Here is a 22,048-nt window from a genome sequence, read left to right as displayed (position 1 = left end):
ACTAAAGTTTTACAAATATGGACTAAAGTTATACATATGAAGGACTAGAGTTATACAAAAATGGACTAAAGTTATACAACTATGGACTAAAGTTATACAACTATGGACTAAAGTTATACAAAAATATACCAAAGTTGTATAAAAATGAACTAAAGTTATACAAACATGAACCAAAGTTATACAAAAATAGACCAAAGTTATACAAAAAAAGACTAAAGTTATACAAAAAATGGACTAAAGTTATACAAAAAATTGGACTAAAGTTATACAAAAATGAACCAAAGTTATACAAAAATGAACCAAAGTTATACAAAAATGAACCAAAGTTATACAAAAATGGACTAAAGTTAGTCCATATTTGTATAACTTTAATCCATATTTGTATAACTTTAGTCCATATTTGTATAACTTTGGTCCATTTTTGTAGAACTTTGGTTCATTTTTGTATAACTTTGGTCCAATTTTTTGAATAACTTTAGTCCAATTTTTGTATAACTTTAGTCTTTTTTTGTATAAATTTGGTCTATTTTGTATAACTTTGGTCTATTTTTGTATAACTTTGGTTCATTTTTGTATAACTTTAGTCCATAGTTGTATAACTTTAGTCCATAATTGTATAACTTTAGTCCATTTTTGTATAACTCTAGTCCTTCATATGTATAACTTTAGTCCATATTTGTAAAACTTTAGTCCAAAATTGTATAACTTTAGTCATATAATGTATAACTCTATGCATATGATGTATAACTCTAGGCATATAATGTATAACTCTAGGCATTTGATGTATAACTCTAGTTTTAAAACTCATAATAACAAAAACAAAAAACCAAATAACAATAATAAAACCAAAAAACCAACAACCCAACCAAACCCGAAATCTAAAATAAACCAAATAACAAGTTTTAAAACCCGAAATCTTAAAAAAAAGTATAACAAGAATAGATTTGAGAAAATGAATAAAAAAGGAGAAGTAACAAAATAAAAGAAAATAAAAGACAACAACAAAAAATGAATTGAAAAAACAACTCAAAACATGAAAATAAAGACCAAACAAACAAACAAACAAAAAAAAAAAAAAAAAAAAAAAAAAAAAAAAAAAAAAAAAAAAAAAAAAAAAAAAAAAAAAGTTGGGGGCCGTGCGGTGGCGGCGGTGTGGTGGCGGCGGTGGTGGGCGGTGAGTTGGTGTCGGGTGGGATAGTGGTGGGTGGTGGTGAATGAGGAAGAGAAGAATGAATGATTTATTTGGGTTTTTTTATTTAATTGGATTTTTTGGGTTTTTTGATTTAATTGGATTTTTTGGGTTTTATTTATTTATTTGGGTTTTGGGTTTTTTATTTATTTGGATTTTTTGGGTTTTTATTTTTTGGGGTTTTAGAGAGAAGATGAGTTGTGTGATATATGAGAGAAATGGATGAGAGGAAAAGAAGTTATAGTGAATTAGTGATTAATTAGAAGGATTAGTGAATGAGGAGAGAATGAGTGATATTAGTACATAAACACACTTTTGGAGGTTGATCTTGGCCATCCATCTCCCTCCATCCAATGGCTCACAATAGGACTTATGGACTTATTTTATCTATGGACCTTAGTTGATCCTTTCTCTATATATATATATATATATATATATATATATATATATATATATATAGAGAGAGAGAGAGAGAAGAGATCAACTAAGGCCAAAATATATATTGAGTCCATAAGTTCTATTATGAGCCATTGGATGGAGGGAGATGGAGGGATGAAATCAACCCTAAAAAAGTGTGTTTATAAGCTAATCTCACCATCTCTCTCCTCCTTCACTAATCCACTCTAATTAATCACTAATTTAATATATATTTGTTTTCCACTCATCCATTTCTCTTTCATCTTACACAATTCATTTCTCTCTTCTCTCAAACTCTAAAAAAAACCCAAATAAATAAAAAAAACCCAAAAATCCAAATAAATAAAAAACCCAAAAAATCCAAATAAATCAAAAAACTCAAATAAATCATTCATTCCTCTCTTCCTCATTCACCACCACCCACCACCACCCCACCCGACACCAACTAACCACCCACCACCCCCGCCGCCGCCACCCCACCGCCGCTGACTCGTATTTTTTTTTTTTCGTTTTGTGTTAATTTGTATGTTTTGAGTTGTTTTTTCCATTCATTATTTTTTTTGTCTTTTATTTTATTTTAGTTGTCTTTTGTTTTGTTTGTTCTCATTTTTTATTCATTTTCTTAAATCTCTTCTTGTTATACGTTTTTTTTAAGATTTCGTGTTTTAAATCTCGTTTTTTTTTTTGTGAGATACTTTTTTTTCATCTAAGACAAAAATGGACTAAAGTTATACAAAAATGAACCAAAGTTATACAAAAATAGACCAAAGTTATACAAAAAAAGACTAAAGTTATACAAAAATTGGACTAAAGTTATACAAAAATGAACCAAAGTTATACAAAAATGAACTAAAGTTATACAAAAATGAACCAAAGTTATACAAAAATGGACTAAAGTTATACAAATATGGATTAAAGTTATACAAATATGGGCTAAAGTTATACAAATAAGGACTAAAGTTATACAAAAATGAACCAAAGTTATACAAAAATGAACCAAAGTTATACAAACGTGAACCAAAGTTATACAAACCCAAAATGGACTAAAGTTATACAAACATGATCCAAAGTTATACAAAAATAGACCAAAGTTATACAAAAAAAGACTAAAGCTATACCAAAAATTGGACTAAAGTTATACAAAAATGAACCAAAGTTATACAAAAATGAACCAAAGTTATACAAAAATGGACTAAAGTTATACAAATATGGATTAAAGTTATACAAATATGGACTAACTTTAGTCCATTTTTGTATAACTTTGGTTCATTTTTGTATAACTTTGGTTCATTTTTGTATAACTTTAGTCCAATTTTTTGTATAACTTTAGTCCAATTTTTGTATAACTTTGGTCTTTTTTTTGTATAACTTTGGTCTATTTTTGTTTAACTTTAGTCAATTTTTGTATAACTTTAGTCCATATTTGTATAACTTTAATCCATATTTGTATAACTTTAGTCCATTTTTGTATAACTTTGGTTCATTTTTGTATAACTTTGGTTCATTTTTGTATAACTTTAGTCCAATTTTTTGTATAACTTTAATCCTTATTTGTATAACTCGACGGTCATTTTTTGTATAACTTTAGTCCAAATTTGTATAACTTTAGAACTATAAATTCAAATTTGAAACAACACATAAGAAGATGATATTAAAAAAACCAATAAGTCAAAAAAGTACAATAAAAAAACCTCAATAACAATAATAAAAAATTAACCAATAATTAAAAAAAAAAAACAAATAACAAAAAAAAATCAAATAACAAAAAAAAAAAACCAAAACCAAACCAAACAAAAAAACCAACAAAACCAAAAACAATATATACAAAATCTAAAATAAATGATCACTGAAGTTGCACATAAGAGCATTGAAGTTGTACACAATGACCACTGAAGTTGTACGAAATCTGAAATAACAAAAAAATTTATATATCGTGTGTATAACTTTAATGCACGCAGTGTATAACTTTAATAGACAAGATGTATAACTTTAGTTCAAAATTTGGGTAACTTCAATTTATACAATGTATAACTTTTAGACATTAACAGTATCACTCTATTTTGATTATTGTATAACTTTAGCCCAAAATTTGAAATTTCAAAACAACAAAGACCAAAAATTAAGGAAATACAATACAATACAATAACAATAATTGAAATCAAAAAACGTCAGTGAACAATAACAACCAAATAACAATAACCAAATATCTAAAAATTTAAATATCGAGTGTATAACTTTAATGCACGCAGTGTATAACTTTAATAGACAAGATGTATAACTTTAGTCCAAAAAATCAAAAAACAATAACAAAACCAAATAACAATAACAAAATAAAAAAAATAACAAAAACAAAGATCTGAAGAATGAAGTTATACAAAAATAACAATAACAACCAAAATTACAAAAATAACAATAACAACCAAAATTACAAAAATAACCAAATAAAAAAATGAAGAACAAAAAAATGAAGAACAGAAAAGAAAAAAGAAAAAGTGAATCTGAAAAAGGGAATTTGAAAAAAACAAATGAAGAACAACAAACAAATAACAAAAACAAATGAAGAACAAAGAACAAAAAAAAAAAAAAAAAAAAAAAAAGTGAATCTGAAAAAATGAAGAACAAGAAAATGAAGAACAGTGGTGGTGGCGGAATGAGGGTGAAGCGTGAATGGTGGCGGCGGGGTTGTTGTCGTGGGTTTTTGTCGTGGTTTTGTCGTGGGATGGTGGTGGTGTGATACGGTGGAGGTAGGCGGCAGTGGTGGTGGCGGAATAATGAGGGAATAAGGACGGGGGAGTAGGAGGGTGGCGGTTGTGGTTCGTGGTAAGGGAGGGTGGCGGTTGTGGTCGTGGCAGGTGTGGTCGGGTGGAGGTAGGCGGCAGTGTGGTGGCGGTTGTGGTTCGTGGCAGGTGTGGTCGGGGTGTGGTGGTGGTAAGGGAGGGTGTGGTCGGGTGTGGTGGTTCGTGGCGATTTGGTTTTTCATGGTTTTTTTTTTTTTTTTTGTTTGTTTGGTTTTGTTTTGGATTTTTTTTTGGTTTGTCAGGTATTATGAGAGGAAATGTGAGGGAAATGAGATATAGAGAGAGGGAGGGGATTATGATTATGGGAGGAGGATGAGTGGATTAGTGAGAACTTTAATTGCAATGAGGAGCAAATTAGAGTAGATTGGTTAGTGGCCATCCATTTAGATGTAATCTCACCCCTCCATCCCTTCCATCCAAGGGTTCTTATAAGGACTTAGGGCCTTATATGGTATCAAGGCCTTATAACAACCCTTCTCTCTCTCTCTCTCTCTCTCTCTCTCTCTCTCTCTCTCTCTCTCTCTCTCTCTATATATATATATATATATATATATATATATATATATATATATATATATATATATATATATATATATATATAAGATTATTCATTAATAATAATAATAATATATTAATATAATATAATAATAATAATAATTTATTAAGATATATAAAAAATAAAATAGTACTTGCTCCCCTAGTGTTTTTGGGTCTGTCCATCTTCCTTTTGATGCCGCTCTGCGTTCTAGCTTGGAACGTATTGTCACCGAGTCAGGGCCGGGTTTTGGGGATTGGCAGTGGCGCCTTGCTACATTCCTTTTTCATCTTGGTGGCCTTGGTGTTTATGCGGTGGGAGATGTTTTGTTATATGCTTTTATTGCGTCCCGCTTGCAGTCTGCTGGTTTGCAAGCTAAGCTCCTCGGCTCTTCTGGTGTTGTAGCTGCTGGCCCTGCTTTTGATGATGCCGCGCAGGTGTTTACGGCGACTACATGTTCTGATATATTAGCTCACCCTAATGAAATTGCTGCCCCTAAACTTATGAAGAAATTGGCAGACATTTATTTCACGACGGTTATTCTTTGCCTCGAGTCATTTTCTCTTTGACACCACGCCGAGATCGCTTTATGGCGAGTCTCGCAGAGTTCTCACTCCTACGATTGGTTACGTGCGGTTCCTATCTCGGGGTTGGGGCGGACTATGAACGGGAGGACTTACCGTAGTGTCTTTGGGGTATCGTGCGGGTGTTCCGTTATTCACGGTATCTAGGCCCTGTTACGCTTGCTCTCGGGTTTTTCTTTGGGGATGTTTTTGGGGACCACGCTGTTTCTTGTCTTTGCATCTTGTGGGCGTTAAACATCGGCATAACCTTGTCCGGGACACTCTTTTCGACATCTGCTATAGATCTGGTATTTCTGCAGGGAAGGAGGTTGATATCAGTTTGGTTGATGGGCATGGTGGCTCTCTTCGTCCTGCGGATTTATTACTTTATTCTTGGGACAGGGGGCGTGATGTGTGCGTCGATCGGCGGGTTCTTCACCTTTGACTCGGACCGGGTTGGCGATTTTGTGCGGGCGGGTTGTCGCCCGATCTTCGCTCGGCGAAAGTATGCTAAGTATGGGGATTTGTGCGCGGTAGCGGGTTATGGTTTCCTACCTTTCTCTTTCTCTTCACTTGGGAGCGAGTTCGGATCTTTGTTGCCTTGCTCAGCGGATCAGAAATTCTCGGTATCTCGGGATGTTGGGGCTCGGGTAGCCGCTTACATTTTTACTCGTCTTAGCTTTACTATTGCTAAGGGTGTGGGAGCCCAGATTGTCTCTCGGCTCCACACCAATTTCATGTAATCTTTTATTTTTTATGTTAATGAAAGCTGCGCGCATCCCTTTATAAAAAAAAAAAATAAAAAAATAAATAATAATAATAATAATAAATATTTTATAAAAAAAAATCAATTTCATGTAAACTTTTATTTTTCATTTAATGAAAGCTGCGCGCATCCTTTTATAAAAGAAAATAATAATAATAATAATAATAATAATAATAATAATAATAATAATAATAATAATAATAATAATAATAATAATAATAATAATAATAATAATAATAATAATAATAATAATAATATTAATAATAATAATAATAATATATTAGTAATATAAATGATTACATTATCCTAATAATATAATATATTAATAATAATAACTAAAAAATAATCAATAATAATAATAATAATAATAATAATAATAATAATAATAATAATAATAATTATAATAGTAGTAGTAGTAGTAGTAGTAGTAGTAGTAGTAGTAGTAGTAGTAGTAGTAGTAGTAGTAGTAGTAGTAGTTCTAATATAATAACTTATTAATATAATAATATTAAATATAATAATAATAATAATAATAAATATGTTATTAATAATATTAATAATAATGAATATATTTATAAATTAATAAATATAATATAATAACATATTAATATTAATATATTAATAAATAAATATGTTAAATATAAATATAATAATATTATCATTAATCATAATAATATAATAATAAATAAATATATTAAATATAAACATAATAATATAAACAATATGAATTAATTAATAATAAATATAATAGTAATATAATAAATATAAAAATAATATAGTAATAATAATAATAACAAATACTAAAAATTCTCTAAATAAATCTAAAGCACGAATTCGTCTGTCTTTTAGTAATTTGCGTGATCTTTCGTTGGGTTTTTCGCCGAAAATGGATTCCACTGCTTCATCTTCGAGTACTGGTATTCCAGATTCGGCTCAAGCTAAAAGTACTAGAGAGGTTAGTGAGCTTGTTGGTATCCCTGAGGTTGATTTGGAGAATCTCGGGGAAGAAACACGGGAAAGTGACCACCTTGTTGAAGATGCTAGTGAAGTTGATGCAGAAGAGGAAACTGATGAGGGTTGGACAGAGGTCAATCGTTCTGGTAAGAAAAAATCCTCTCATGTTTCTACTAATACTACCCTTCAATTTACGGTGGAAGATGTGTAACCTGAGATTGAATATTGGAGTACTGCTGTGATTTGCTATGTTCTAGGGGCTAATCCACCTTGGGAACTAGTGTTTGGGCATATAAAGAGGATTTGGGGGGGTGTATAAGTATGACAAAACCTCCTTTTTACCCAATGGTGTCTTTATTGTGCGCTTTCCTACCATGGAAGGCAAGAACTTGGTCCTCCAGCAAGGTTACCCTATGTATGATAATAAGCTTATTGTAGTTAAGCCTTCGACAGAAGATGCTTCCTTAACCAAGTCTAAAGTCAAGGAGGTTCCTATTTGGATTCCCCTCTGTGGTTTGGGATTAAAATTTGGAGGGGGGGGGGGGGAATGTTTAGTTAAGCTTGCTGCTTTACTTGGGAAGTATGTCAAGGCTGATACTGCCACTTTGGATAAGACTCGTTTAGGCTATGCAAGGTTGATGGTGGAAGTGCAGGTTGGTCAGGATTTCCCTGATAAATTGTATTTTAATGATGAACATGGACATCAGAACTGTGTACTGGTTGAGTATGAATGGAAGCCTCTTATTTGTACGATGTGTAAGGGGATTGGACATCATCAGAGTGTCTGTAGGAAACCTGTTATCTTATCTGCTCCTAAGGTGACTCGGGTTTGGAGGCCTAAGAATGTGTCTAAACCTAACATTCCTCAAGATGTACCTACTAACACCTGTGTGTCCCCTCCCAAAGTGACTAGACGTCATGTGGTCACTCCAGTGGATAGACATGAGACAATGGTGGGGGGGGATTAGAGAAAATGTGTCTTATGCTGTTGCTCTTACTTCACCTACTAAAACTACAATGGCTGCATTATCTAAGGGCAAAGGTATTCCATCTGAGGAACAAGAGAATGGGGGAACTGTAGAGGTCTCACTCATATCTGAACATGGATAATTTAGGTTGTTGGAATGTAAGAGGTATGAATAATATTAATAAGCAAGGTGATATAAAATAGTTCTTGCATCAGAATAAAATAGGTCTTTATGGTTTAGTTGAAACAAAAATTAAAATAGCTAATTTTGATTCAGTTTTGAATAATCTTGGTCAAAGGTGTTATGGTATCAATAATAATGTGCATCATCCTGGGGGAAGGATTTGGATCATTTGGTTACCTCAATTTTTTCAAGTTCAACTTCTATTCTCTTCTCAACAACAAATAACTGTTTCTGTTACTGAGATTTGTTCTAGGGATACTTTTTGGTTCACTATGGTATATGGTTCAAATTCTGATACTGATAGGATTCAGTTGTGGCAAGAGTTAAAGGATATCAAGGATAACTGTCATGAGGCCTGGTGTGTTGGAGGAGACTTTAACAATCTTTTACATTTTAATGAAAGACTGGGAAGCCCGATTCTCTGGAGTGAATTAGAGGATTTCGGGAAGTGTGTTGATTATTGTGAATTGTGGGATATTCAGGCTAAGGGTTCTTTTTATACCTGGAATAATAAACAGGCTCCTAATACTAGAGTATTTTCCAGTATTTGACAGATTCCTTATCAATCATGAGTGGTTGAGACAATATCCTGATGGTTATGCTTTTTTCATGAATGAGGGACTATTTGATCATAATCCATGCATTTGCTATAGAAGACCTAATACTGTAGTGAGGAAGTCTTCTTTCAGATACTTCAACATGTGGGGACAAGCTAGTGAATTTCTTAATATTGTTCAAACTGAATGGAGCAAAGATTATGGGGGTGTCAAAATGTTTCAAGTGGTTAACAAGCTGAAAAATCTCAAGAAGCCTCTCAGGATGTTAAATAAGGCTAAGTTTTCTAACATTGAGAATGCTGCTGAACTGGCAAGATATCTCCTGGATTCCATTCAAACTCAGCTTCATCTAAAGCCTAATGATCTTACCCTTAGAGAAGCTGAACAGAAAGCTGTTGCCAACTATTTAACCCCCCATAAAGCTCAATTGACTTTTTTAAGACAAAAGGCTAAAGTTGACTGGCTTAAAGAAGGAGATGAGAACACTGGTTTTTTCCATAGGCATATCAAAGCTCGTCATATTCACAATAAAATTTTGACTATCCAAGACATTCATGGGGTGGTCAAAGTGTTGGGAAATGTGTCCTCAACAATAGTGCGATCACATGATTTAAATATCATTATTAAAAATCTCATTTTAATGAATACAATTGGGAAGTAATTTTGTTACTGTCAACTGGTCAACATATATCGGTAATGATTGGCTGACTAGAGTTTGACATTACTGTCGTGTGACGGTGGTGATCAGTTGACCCCCTAGGTCATACCTAAAGGGCAATACTCTTAATTGATTATTTAATTAATCGTATAATGTTGCGAGTTAATTAAATTACTTGAAAATTGACGGACGATTTTGGAAGTGAAATTTACGTATCAAATTGAAATGTGATTAAATGAGATACGGTCTGAGTAATTGAATTGTATCATTACTCAGATGAAATAATTGTTTAATGTAACAATTAAATTTGAATGAATTGTTATAAATACAACCGGTTGTAATTTATAAATGGTAAAATATTTTGGCACAAGTAATTATGAAATTACTGAGTCGATTTTTGTATATGACGTATTTTTTAATAATACGTTGATTTTTAATATGTTAAAAATACATAACAAATTTATATCACATATGACATGTGACATATTGACAATTGACAAAAATAATATGGAATCCATATTACCAAGTGGGCCGAAATTTAGAGGGTTTATGAGCTAATTATATGTTGATTGTAATTAGTGGAAGACATGATGATTACACTAGTCACTAGCCATGCAAGCCTATTGTTCATTGTGAAGAACAATTTTTTCATGCATTGGCTCTTCTAAAGCCCTCCTCTTACACGGTTTAGGGAAGACAAAACCCATGATGGTTTTCTCATATTTTTACCTAATAATATACAAAATGTTTTGTATCTTCATTCATTCACTTGCTCATCCAAAAATAAGATTTCTAGAGAGAATAAAATCCCCTCTTCTTCTCTCATCAAACCGAAAATATTCAAGTGTTAGAAAATATTTTTGGTTCAATTTTCTACTAGATTAATATTATACTAGATCAAATAATATTAATTAGATTAAGAGAAAGCCTTGGGTATAAAGCTTTGGGAGAGATCTTATACTTAGATCTTGTTCATCCATAAGGAAAGCTCAAGAACAAAAGAAAAGGAGATTTCTTTTGTGCCCTATAAAACCGAAATACCCATTGTAAGAACATGATTTCTCCTCTATTTATATTAATGTTTGCATGCATAAAATCCGTCTTAATTTTATGACAAATTAATTTAGACATATTTGAGTATGTTAATATGTATATGAATCTACATTTCCTTCAATTGGTATCAGAGCCACGGTTGTTTGCATGCAAATTGGTTAAAAGTTTTTCCGAGTTATATGAATAACAAATAAAACTTGTAAAATTTGTGTTATTATGATATATCACGAAATAAATACATGCATGTTAATATTTCTGGTCCTAAAGTGTTTTAGGATATTTTGGTTAATTTTTCGGATTTTTATTGTTCATAATTTACAATAATGGCATTTAAATGTGATTTTATGAGTAAAAATGTCATTTTTGGTCTAAAAATAGCTATACTTCGAATTTTCACTTGGTTTTTGGATATGTTGTTATATATATTATTTTGAGATAACCTGTAAAGTTTCATAATTTTTGGACTTGTTATGCTCGAAAAATGAATTTTTCATTATTAAATTCGGATTTAAGTGAAAAATAGGTTAATATGAGTTAAATTTCGAATCTGGTCATAGAAAATTAATATGTTGTCACATGCAATTTTACAAGATGTGTGTAAAATAATTGGCTATAAAGAAGTCTTTTTGCATGATTTATGAATTTTTGAAGAAAAATAGCATAAATAGTGACATTATTGGTGGAAAATTAATAAAACATAATCTATGACTTAGGAAAAACGTCTAATGTTGCATTTTATTATATGTTTCAGATCTAAAATTGAAAAGTTAATGAAAATAATTTTTCCATATTTTTATGATTATTTTATTATAAATTGATAAACCGCAACATTGTTTTTCCGGAAAAATTTCGAAATTTTTAACCTATGATTTTGAACATTATGAGTGTCATGGAATTTTTCCAGAATGTTCATGAATTTAAATTTCAAATTTTGAATTTATTTGAAATTTTGTGATTTATTTGAAGTTAAATAGCTTATTTTTGAATTTTTGGTCCATTTATGAACAATTTTGTAAATAAAAGTTAATTATGGTCAAATTATTTGTGAAGACTATATTTTGAGTCCTAAGAGGTTAGGGTAATTAACTTATGCATAAATATGAGTTTATGTATTTTTGTGATTATAAAATGTTGAAATCACGCAAATCCGTAAAAACCGAGTAATATACGATATTGGCTAATTAAAGGCGATTTAGCATAAAATTTGAGCATGTTCATACATATTATAATGCTGAATTTTCTTTATGATTGTCATAATTTTAATTTATGTAATTTTGAATTATGTAATTTTACTTAGTATGGCCTTAGATTTAATTGGTATTTCCCGAAATGTATGGGAATATCGATTCGGTTGTAATTTTTATTGTGATCTCGTATCACCGTTTTGTAATTTAATAGATTATTTTATTTTAGTTACAAATGTATAATAGGAAATTATGTAATTTATTATGTAATTTTATTCATTCCGGAGTTCCAAAAGACGGATTACTTCAAGAATGGCGATACATAAAGACGGTGTTACCTCGAGATGCGTGTCACAACCGAAGTTCAAGGGACCAATGGAGTTGGTTTCCGAATATGTAATAGATTAATAGTTTTTCTATTTTAGGAAAGGCCATACTAGGATTTATTTATTTATTTTTATGCTTGCATTTTATTTTATGTCACATGCATTGCTAAATCGCCATAACTAAACATGCATTATCTTTTATCGAGTTTATCGACCGTGTCAATTAGAATTATCGTAGTTCACCGCTTTAGTTCACTTAAAACGTGATAGATAATAAATTGACATGACCTCTCGCTAAAACTATCAATTGAGACATAGCCTTACCAAATAGTAGAAACCATGAAAACCTATTTCGTGAGGGAGTGCACTCGGCCACACCGGGGTACAAACCTTGTTACGTAGGGGAAGTGGGTGATGAATGTTAATCCACCGAATTCATGTTGATGAGGGATGTATCGGCCCCACCGTGCCCAAGTTAATGTGGGTTTGGATAATGGACACATTTATTCGAAATTTGGATTGAACTCAACAAAAGTATTTGATAAGGGATGTATCGGCCCCACCGTGCCCTTGTCGATGTGTTTTGGGCTAAAGATAAATGTTAATGTAATTTTATCGACCAAGAGTTCTAAAAGTAGAATCGATTAAAGAGTTAATCCACCGAGTTATATTGATAAGGGATGTATCGGCCCCACCGTGCCCAAGTTAATATGAATTTGGATCTTGGAATCATTTATCATAGTTGGGTAGAGGTCACTATGTAAATGCTATACTTGTTTACAAGTATTAATAAAACGATAAATGTTAAAGTTTTCCACTATTGCGTTTTTATATTGTTCTATTTCTTTACCACAATTCATATACGATATCATTTCGATTTTGACTCAAATCTCCATTAAAACATCGTAACTAAAGACAAATATGAATTTGCTTCTAAAACCTCATATGAACCATTGCTAAGGATCTCTTGTAAAGAGTATAGATTGAAGTTATTCATTATCAAACAGGTTTTTGATTCTTGACTAACACATCTACTTACAATGGATTATTTTTCATGTACTTAAATGAATTAAGTACCTTGAAGCGATAAATTGTTTTGGTAATTAGTTTTGTCAAGAATTCATAATTGACCAAAATAACGCAACCACTTCAATGAAAGTTTTAAGACTAAAACGAACAAATGAAGAGTGATCTTCGTGAATTCAATTTTGCTTCTCAAAGCAAAGACTCATTGAAATAAGTGGGAGCATTCTCTTAAACCGTTAAGATGAGGACGAGGTTCAAGAAGTAAAGATAATAATGGAATTGATACAAGGTAATGTTGAAAGTAAAGTCATTGAGGAATGACGATACTAAAACCTATCAATCCCGACCAATAAAGTTTCCATTGTCTTAAATGTTAGACACGAGAAAGGAAACTACCCCAAATTATTGAAGAATCAACAAGTTAGTTGTGGGACATCTAATGGGACCTTCTTCGTTAAATGTTTATATGATTAAACATAAATTTTGCTAGTACTACTTCGTCGATATTAGAAACCGGTGGTGGTTTTCATCATTATGTTTGATACATAGGATGATTAGAATATGACGACTAGCAACAATGATGTCGAGAGATAGAGTAATTGTGTACTCAATCTAGTTTTTGGATTTACAGTTGTACTTAATTATGACTATTAAGTGCATAAACTCTAAATAAGAATATAAACTTGTTAAGATACAAAAGAGGTTTTCACTTTTGTGACCCTATACACCACGATTTGATGTATGGCTAGCCCATTATCAAGGTGATTATATTCTAAACCAAACTAGAATGATATATCATGTAGATGATGTAAGATTCAAATTGGTAACCCAAGATTAAAACTTAAATTTTGGAATGATGAACGCAAAGAGTTATCGAGTACTCTTGAAACCATTAGATTGTTAATGGTGTATGAGTATCTTGTATTCAAAGCAAGATGTCTCGTGCCTTTTGGTGGAAAAGAAGATCGAGTTTGTAAATCATCGATCCAAAATAGGTTGATCATTTTCTTTTACCAACGATTTAAGTTGACGCTAATATGTTCACTTAATAAGGTAAATAGAGAAATCTTTGAAGAATTTCAAAGAGTTCAAGGAATCACGATTTAAGTCGTGATGGGATTATCAAAGTGAAGACTTTGATATAAGCCAAAGGAAATGTGATATAGTATCACAAGTTAATCTCTCTTAGCACGCATTATGGAATAATGTGTGATTAGATAAGAAATCAAACGCTATTCGATATGGTTTGGATTTCAATCAAGTTACTTTGAGTTACTTGATCCTTTTGGGGATTTCATCATTTTTGTCTAAATTATTTTTCCACTAAATAGAATCATATGAGATATGAAATGGTAAGGGTACCATGTTTGTAAGTTTTCACAAGAAACAAATGCTCATTTTTCTTATTATAATCACGAGTACGACGGGTTTGCGGCTCGTGAAGCTGTCTTACTAAAATACAAGTTTATTTCTAGAAGACAGAGTGGGAGAAATTATTCAAGAGCCACAAAGAATGTTATGTCGCAAGAAACTGGTCTTTCTTGGCTACATGAGACGTTTTGTGTAAGACATTGTTTCTTCAAAACCTAGGAGGTTAAATTCGTCACTTGTTAAAGATGATGAATTCATGCTACTTTTAAGAAAGTAAAGAGCTTATAACTTACAAAAGAAATTGTTTGATTCAAGTTGATTACTTCTAGAAAGTAATGAACATATGACTTACATAAGAGTGTTTAAGTCACAACTCAATATAAGGCTTAGAGCCATGAAAATCCGAAATAAAAGGGCTTGATTAGTTGCAAAGGGTTTTGCACTAATAAAGACAGTTTTCAAGGCTTGATTGGTTGCAAAGAGTTTTGCACCAATTGAAATGCTTAAGTCTATTTGGATCTTCTTAGGGATTGTGTTTCATTATTATGAAATACATAGCGAGTGAATCTAAAACACACTTCTTCAATAGAAGGAATGTATTCAATACATGTCATGAGTTTTATAGATTCTTGCAATCCTAAGATAATGTGAAACTTAAGAGAGGATCTTAAGTAAGACATCAATGAGTTGGAATCAACATTTTGATCATGTGATAAAACATTTCTCGATAAATCGAGAGGTTGTGTTTATACATGGAGTTTAGTGGGAGTTACGGAATTTTTAATTAGTCCGATATGTGGATGACATATTGATCATTGCGAATGATTTAAGACTTTTGGAGTATTATAATACATCTTTAATATACGGATTTATGAAGATAAATCCACGTGATATCAGCGTCAGTAAGAAGTCTTATGTTGATAAGATTCATGACTAGTTCAATTAAATTGAACATATTTGATTGATTCCATTTGCTTCCGCTGCCGGATCAATTAAATGAATAATGATGTGTAACACTTCATATACTTTGAGTATGATGAATTGTTTTCAAAATCGAATTTAAGTAATCTTTTTGCTTACGCCATAAAGATTGTCCTTTAGTGCTTGCGAAGCATTAAGGCTATAATGCAAAGTGTTTATGATGCAATTTTGTGTAAGGGTGTTACACAAGTGACAATTGACAATTGAGGTTGCGCATGGTTTCCGACAAAACCATAATCAAAACACATTAGGATGGTTAAGATACCATTGTGGTTATGATGGTTAAGATACCATTGTGGTTATGATAATTAAGAAGTAGATTTTCTAGAATCCTTCTAGGCAATAAAGAACAATGAGAGATATTTATAACGGAAATTGAGTACACTTGCAATCATGGGATGTGCAAGAAGGAAGAGTCCCGCACACTGTGAAAACAGTGGGAGCTATTCTTAGGCTAAGAGGGCCTATGTCTTGATTGGATCTCGACACGTACTCAGAAAGTTTTGTGATGCAAATGTATACATTACAAAGGAAAACGAGTATGTAGTAAGGTTGAGTAAGGTACAAGAAATTGATAAAACCTACTAACCAAAGCCTTCTCAAAGGCTAAACATGATGAGTCATGTCATTTCAATTGAATTGAAATGAACAACTACGTACAAGATCAAATTAGATTATAGAACATGAAATAGTAATCAGGCATTGACTATTCATATGTGATAATCGCATTTGTCGTTCGAGTTTTACTTTAAAACTCTTTTATTATACCTTGTTACATCCAAACGGGTTGTAGAGACAATTGAACCCCGTTAAAGTGAACACGGATTAGCATGGTATTCGCCCATAGTCACTTGTATGAGGTGACGTCTCGAAGTGACTAGAGTGTGATGCGATTGATGGCAAGTTCAAATGCCATAAAGTCATGTGAGATGACTAGTCGATCACATAGGCAGACTGTTAGGAACTTTTTGTCGGGCCTAATGACCGCTTATAGAGTTCTGGCAAATTTATATAGCCTGGTCGTGGCGAGAGCTGCTATAGTATTCAAATGAGTCGATTCTTTTGACTAAAGACTATTCACCTAAGATGGCTCGATTCGATTAACTTTGATTTGTGTTACTACGACCTTCGTAAATGGGGTCAAATGGGCATATTTTGGGTTATGATGGCTGTGGCTAGTCGAAGGAATGAGTGCGATAGGAATTGTCCATCCCCTTGTCGGGTTAAAACAATATCTCGGGGCCACTCGAGGAGTAATGAATTGGAAATGCGTGGCCACGCTCGGAAAGTATCCGAGTGGATAAATCCGGTCAAACAGATTATTCTCCGGATCGAGGAAACCACTCTCGATATGATCACTTGCAAACGACCTGAAAGACACCTTGCATTGAGTGGGAGATAGTAATAGGACAAGAGAATTGGTGACGCACACTTGTCGAGGACAAGTGGGAGATTGTTGGGAAATGTGTCCTCAACAATAGTGCGATCACATGATTTAAATATCATTATTAAAAATCTCATTTTAATGAATACAATTGGGAAGTAATTTTGTTACTGTCAACTGGTCAACATATATCGGTAATGATTGGCTGACTAGAGTTTGACATTACTGTCGTGTGACGGTGGTGATCGATTGACCCCTAGGTCATACCTAAAGGGCAATACTCTTAATTGATTATTTAATTAATCGTATAATGTTGCGAGTTAATTAAATTACTTGAAAATTGACGGACGATTTTGGAAGTGAAATTTACGTATCAAATTGAAATGTGATTAAATGAGATACGGTCTGAGTAATTGAATTGTATCATTACTCAGATGAAATAATTGTTTAATGTAACAATTAAATTTGAATGAATTGTTATAAATACAACCGGTTGTAATTTATAAATGGTAAAATATTTTGGCACAAGTAATTATGAAATTACTGAGTCGATTTTTGTATATGACGTATTTTTTAATAATACGTTGATTTTTAATATGTTAAAAATACATAACAAATTTATATCACATATGACATGTGACATATTGACAATTGACAAAAATAATATGGAATCCATATTACCAAGTGGGCCGAAATTTAGAGGGTTTATGAGCTAATTATATGTTGATTGTAATTAGTGGAAGACATGATGATTACACTAGTCACTAGCCATGCAAGCCTATTGTTCATTGTGAAGAACAATTTTTTCATGCATTGGCTCTTCTAAAGCCCTCCTCTTACACGGTTTAGGGAAGACAAAACCCATGATGGTTTTCTCATATTTTTACCTAATAATATACAAAATGTTTTGTATCTTCATTCATTCACTTGCTCATCCAAAAATAAGATTTCTAGAGAGAATAAAATCCCCTCTTCTTCTCTCATCAAACCGAAAATATTCAAGTGTTAGAAAATATTTTTGGTTCAATTTTCTACTAGATTAATATTATACTAGATCAAATAATATTAATTAGATTAAGAGAAAGCCTTGGGTATAAAGCTTTGGGAGAGATCTTATACTTAGATCTTGTTCATCCATAAGGAAAGCTCAAGAACAAAAGAAAAGGAGATTTCTTTTGTGCCCTATAAAACCGAAATACCCATTGTAAGAACATGATTTCTCCTCTATTTATATTAATGTTTGCATGCATAAAATCCGTCTTAATTTTATGACAAATTAATTTAGACATATTTGAGTATGTTAATATGTATATGAATCTACATTTCCTTCACAAAGAGGATCTTGTCCAAATTGAAGAAGCTTTCCTTGAATTCTATACTGATCTACTTGGGTCTAGTAAAGTCACCTCTCCAGTCCATGTTCCTACTGTTAGGACTGGGAATTTGATCACTGAGCAGCATGCTTCTATCCTCATGAAACCTGTTACTCATGAAGAAATCAAGCAATGCTTATTTTCTATTCCTTCTAACAAGGCTCCTGGACCTGATGGCTTTTCTAGCCAGTTCTTTAAAGATTCTTGGTCTGTTATTGGTACTGAGGTATGTGATGCTATCATGGATTTTTTTCACTCTGGTTCTCTATTGAAGCAATTGAATGCTACCTTGATAACCCTTATTCCTAAAGTTACCCACCCTACCAATGTACTTGAGTTTAGGCCTCTACCATGCTGTAACACTATCTACAAATGCATAGCTAAACTTTTGTGCAATAGGTGAAGTGAGGTGCTTCCTGATATAGTGAATCCTAATCAAGAAGGTTTCATTAAAGGGAGAAATATTGTGGAAAGTGTGTTAATTTGTCAGGACATAGTGAGACAGTATAAGAGAAAGTTTGCTTCCCCTAGATGTCTTATTAAAATTGACCTTAGGAAAGCTTATGACACCATTGAGTGGACTTTTTTGAAGGAAATGCTTATTGCCCTAAACTTCCCTCCTTCTTTTATTGATAAAATCATGACCTGTGTCACTTCCACTGCCTACTCACTCTCTCTCAATGGCAATTCATTTGGATTTTTTAAAGGCAGAAGAGGCCTTAGGCAGAGAGATCATCTTTCCCCTTTGTTGTTTACAGTGTGTATGGAGTACCTGTCTAGGATCCTTAGTGTTGTAAGTAATCAAGATGATTTCACTTTCCATCCTCTTTGTGGCCCCCTGAAACTCAATCACTTGCTTTTTTATGATGATCTGTTGATGTTCTCTAAGGGTAATGCTTCTTCTATCATGTGGTTATTAAAAGCTTTCTCCTCTTTCTCTAAAGCAAGTGGTCTCTGTTTGAACAAGGAGAAATCAGATATTTATTTTAAAGGGGTGCAAGGGTCTCTTATGAATGATATAATGCAAGTTTCTGGATTAAGAAAAGGTGATCTTCCATTTAAATATTTGGGGGTCCCTATCTCATCTAAGAAACTCAGTATGAATGAAGGCATGCAACTTACTGACAGAGTGGAGTGGCAAAGATTCTTATATGAGAGCTCCTAATGTGAGTTGAGATCACTGTTTTACTCCTAAAGAAGAAGGTGGACTGGGAATCAAAGCATTAAAAATATGGAACAAGGCTATGGTGGGCAAATACATATGGTGGCTTGCTAATAAACAGGACCATTTATGGGTTCGTTGGGTAAATCATGTTTATATGAAAGGAATCCATTGGTCCAGTTATATTCCTCCTCTTGATTGTAGCTGGACATGGAAGAAGATTGCTCATACAATGGTTACTTTCAAGCAAGCCTACCATGAAGATCAATGGTTGGATTCTGATAAAGCATACAGTGTTTTTGATGGTTACCACTGGTTAAGACAGCATAGAACTAAAGTGTCATGGAGACATGTTTGCTGGAATTCATTGAACGTCCCAAAATGGTCCTTCATATTCTGGGCAGCTCAGTTGCAGAGACTTATTACTCGTGATAGGATGGCTAATATGGGTTTTGGACATGAAACAATGTGCTTCTTATGTAACTCTGATGATGAGAGTCATATGCATCAGTTCTACTCTTGTCAGTTTAGTACCAGGTGTGTGACTCTTCTGCAACATAAGTTGGGAGTGTCTTTTTCCCCTTCTATGTTAGTGCAATGAAGTTCCAGTGGCAGGACAAGAAGTATGCTGCAAAGGAAGATTATTTGTTCATGTCATGTTGGTCTTACTTATGCTATATGTACTGCAAGAAACAAGGCTAGAGTCAAAAGTTTTGTATCTCATCCTCGTTTTATTGTTAGAAAAATTGTGGACGATGTAATTGCTAGGTTCTGGGCTAGAAATACTAATGTCATATCTAATAGAGATAAAGCATGGATTTTGAGCATTAAAGGCTAGAATTAGCTTGTACATGTTAGGAAAACTCTGGATGATGTAATTAGTTTTTGATATAATATACTTACTGTAATACTCCGTATTTATAAGTCTTGGGGTACTCTATCGAGTAGGCCTTACTCAGTCGAATAAGGGTAAGTTGCGTTTTAGAAAAGTTTCTGACCTGTTGGGTACTCGATCGAGTAGCTGGGGCACTCGATCGAGTAAGGGGGTACTCGATCGAGTACCTTGGGTACTCGATCGAGTGTCCGGTTTTACGGGCAGTGTTTATGGATTTGATGAATAGAATCTTCAGACAGTTCTTGGACCAGTTTGTAGTGGTATTTATCGATGATATCTTAGTCTACTCTAAGACTAAGGAGGAGCATGAGGAGCATCTGAGGATCGTGTTGCAAACTTTGAGGGATCATGAGTTGTATGCTAAGCTATCTAAGTGTGAGTTCTGGTTAGAGAAAGTTGCTTTTCTGGGGCATGTGATCTCTAAAGATGGGGTAGCTGTGGATCCGGCGAAGATAGAGGCAGTGACAAAGTGGGAAGCACCGAAGAATGTTGCTGAGGTTAGGAGTTTCTTGGGTTTAGCTGGATACTACAGACGGTTCGTGAAAGATTTCTCCAAGATAGCTAGACCTATGACCGCATTGATGAGGAAAGAGAACAGGTTTCGTTGGGATGAGAGTTGTGAGATGGCGTTCCAAACACTAAAGGAGCGTTTGACCACAGCTCCTGTCTTAGCATTGCCTGAAGGGACTGAGAACTTTGAGGTTTATACAGATGCCTCAAAGAATGGGTTAGGATGTGTGTTGATGCAGAATGGTAAAGTGATTGCCTATGCTTCTAGGCAATTGAAGCCTTATGAGGAGAACTACCCTACTCATGATCTGGAGTTGGGTGCAGTGGTGTTTGCTCTCAAGATTTGGAGACATTACCTTTATGGAGCAATCTTTAAGGTATTTTCTGATCACAAGAGTCTCAAGTACATCTTCACACAGAAGGAGTTGAACATGAGACAGAGGAGGTGGATGGAGCTGATTGGCGATTACGACATGGAAATCATCTACCCTGAACGGAAAGCCAATGTTGTAGCTGATGCTTTGAGTAGGAAGAGTGTACATTCCCTGTGTACAGCTCTATCTTTGATGAGGCTGAGAGATGAGGTAGCGAGTTTTGGGATACATATGATGCAGAAAGGAGATGCCATGGGTGATATGACAGTACATCTTGAGTTTTATGATGACATTCGAGGTAAGCAGGCTTTGGATCCTAAGATAGTTGAGTGGAGAGCTGGAGTAGAGAAAGGGACAGTGTCCCGCTTTTCTATTCATACAGATGGTAGTTTGAGGTTTGATGGTAGGTGGTGTGTTCCTAATGATGAGGAGTAGAAAAAGACTATCATGACAGAGGCGCATTGCACACCATATTCAGTTCATCCAGGTGGAGACAAGCTATACAAGGATTTGAAGAAAACGTTTTGGTGGCCTGGGATGAAGAAAGAGACAGCTGAGTTTGTGTCCCGTTGTTTGACATGCCAGAGAGTTAAAGGGGAACAGCGACGACCACAAGGTAAGATTCAGTCTTTAGAGGTACCTGAGTGGAAGTGGGAATCCATTTCCATGGACTTCATTGTGGGTTTACCAAAGAGTCAACAAGGTAACAACATGATTTGGGTAATAGTGGATCGACTGACCAAGTCGGCTCACTTTGTTCCAATGAAAGATACATGGACTAAGGCACAATTGGCTATGGCCTATCGAAAGAACGTGCTTAA

The 22,048-nt window shown here is 33.5% G+C and overlaps 1 protein-coding gene across 1 annotated transcript; it reads left to right on the top strand.

The window, feature by feature from the left end:
- The first annotated feature begins 7,596 nt into the window (after window positions 1-7,596).
- Window positions 7,597-19,451, top strand: LOC141595142 (uncharacterized). Its single transcript, XM_074415115.1, has 6 exons — window positions 7,597-8,040; window positions 8,156-8,305; window positions 8,406-8,731; window positions 8,856-9,418; window positions 18,250-18,512; window positions 18,777-19,451. The coding sequence occupies exons 1-6, from the start codon at window positions 7,597-7,599 to the stop codon at window positions 19,449-19,451; spliced, it is 2,421 nt and encodes an 806-aa protein (XP_074271216.1).
- The last annotated feature ends 2,597 nt before the right edge of the window (window positions 19,452-22,048 follow it).

The sequence above is a fragment of the Silene latifolia genome, chromosome 8 (assembly GCF_048544455.1).
Source record: "Silene latifolia isolate original U9 population chromosome 8, ASM4854445v1, whole genome shotgun sequence".
Lineage (NCBI taxonomy): Eukaryota > Viridiplantae > Streptophyta > Magnoliopsida > Caryophyllales > Caryophyllaceae > Silene > Silene latifolia.
This window is presented reverse-complemented; position numbering and strand designations above follow the sequence as displayed.

Bases quoted from the DNA above. Each gene is read 5' to 3' on its own strand.
- LOC141595142 (XM_074415115.1), top strand. From the start codon at position 7,597: ATGGAAGGCAAGAACTTGGTCCTCCAGCAAGGTTACCCTATGTATGAT. The intron at 9,419-18,249 runs GTTTTTTCCATA...TCCTTCACAAAG, and splicing joins AGAAGGAGATGAGAACACTG to AGGATCTTGTCCAAATTGAA. The intron at 18,513-18,776 runs GTATGTGATGCT...TTAATTTGTCAG, and splicing joins GGTCTGTTATTGGTACTGAG to GACATAGTGAGACAGTATAA.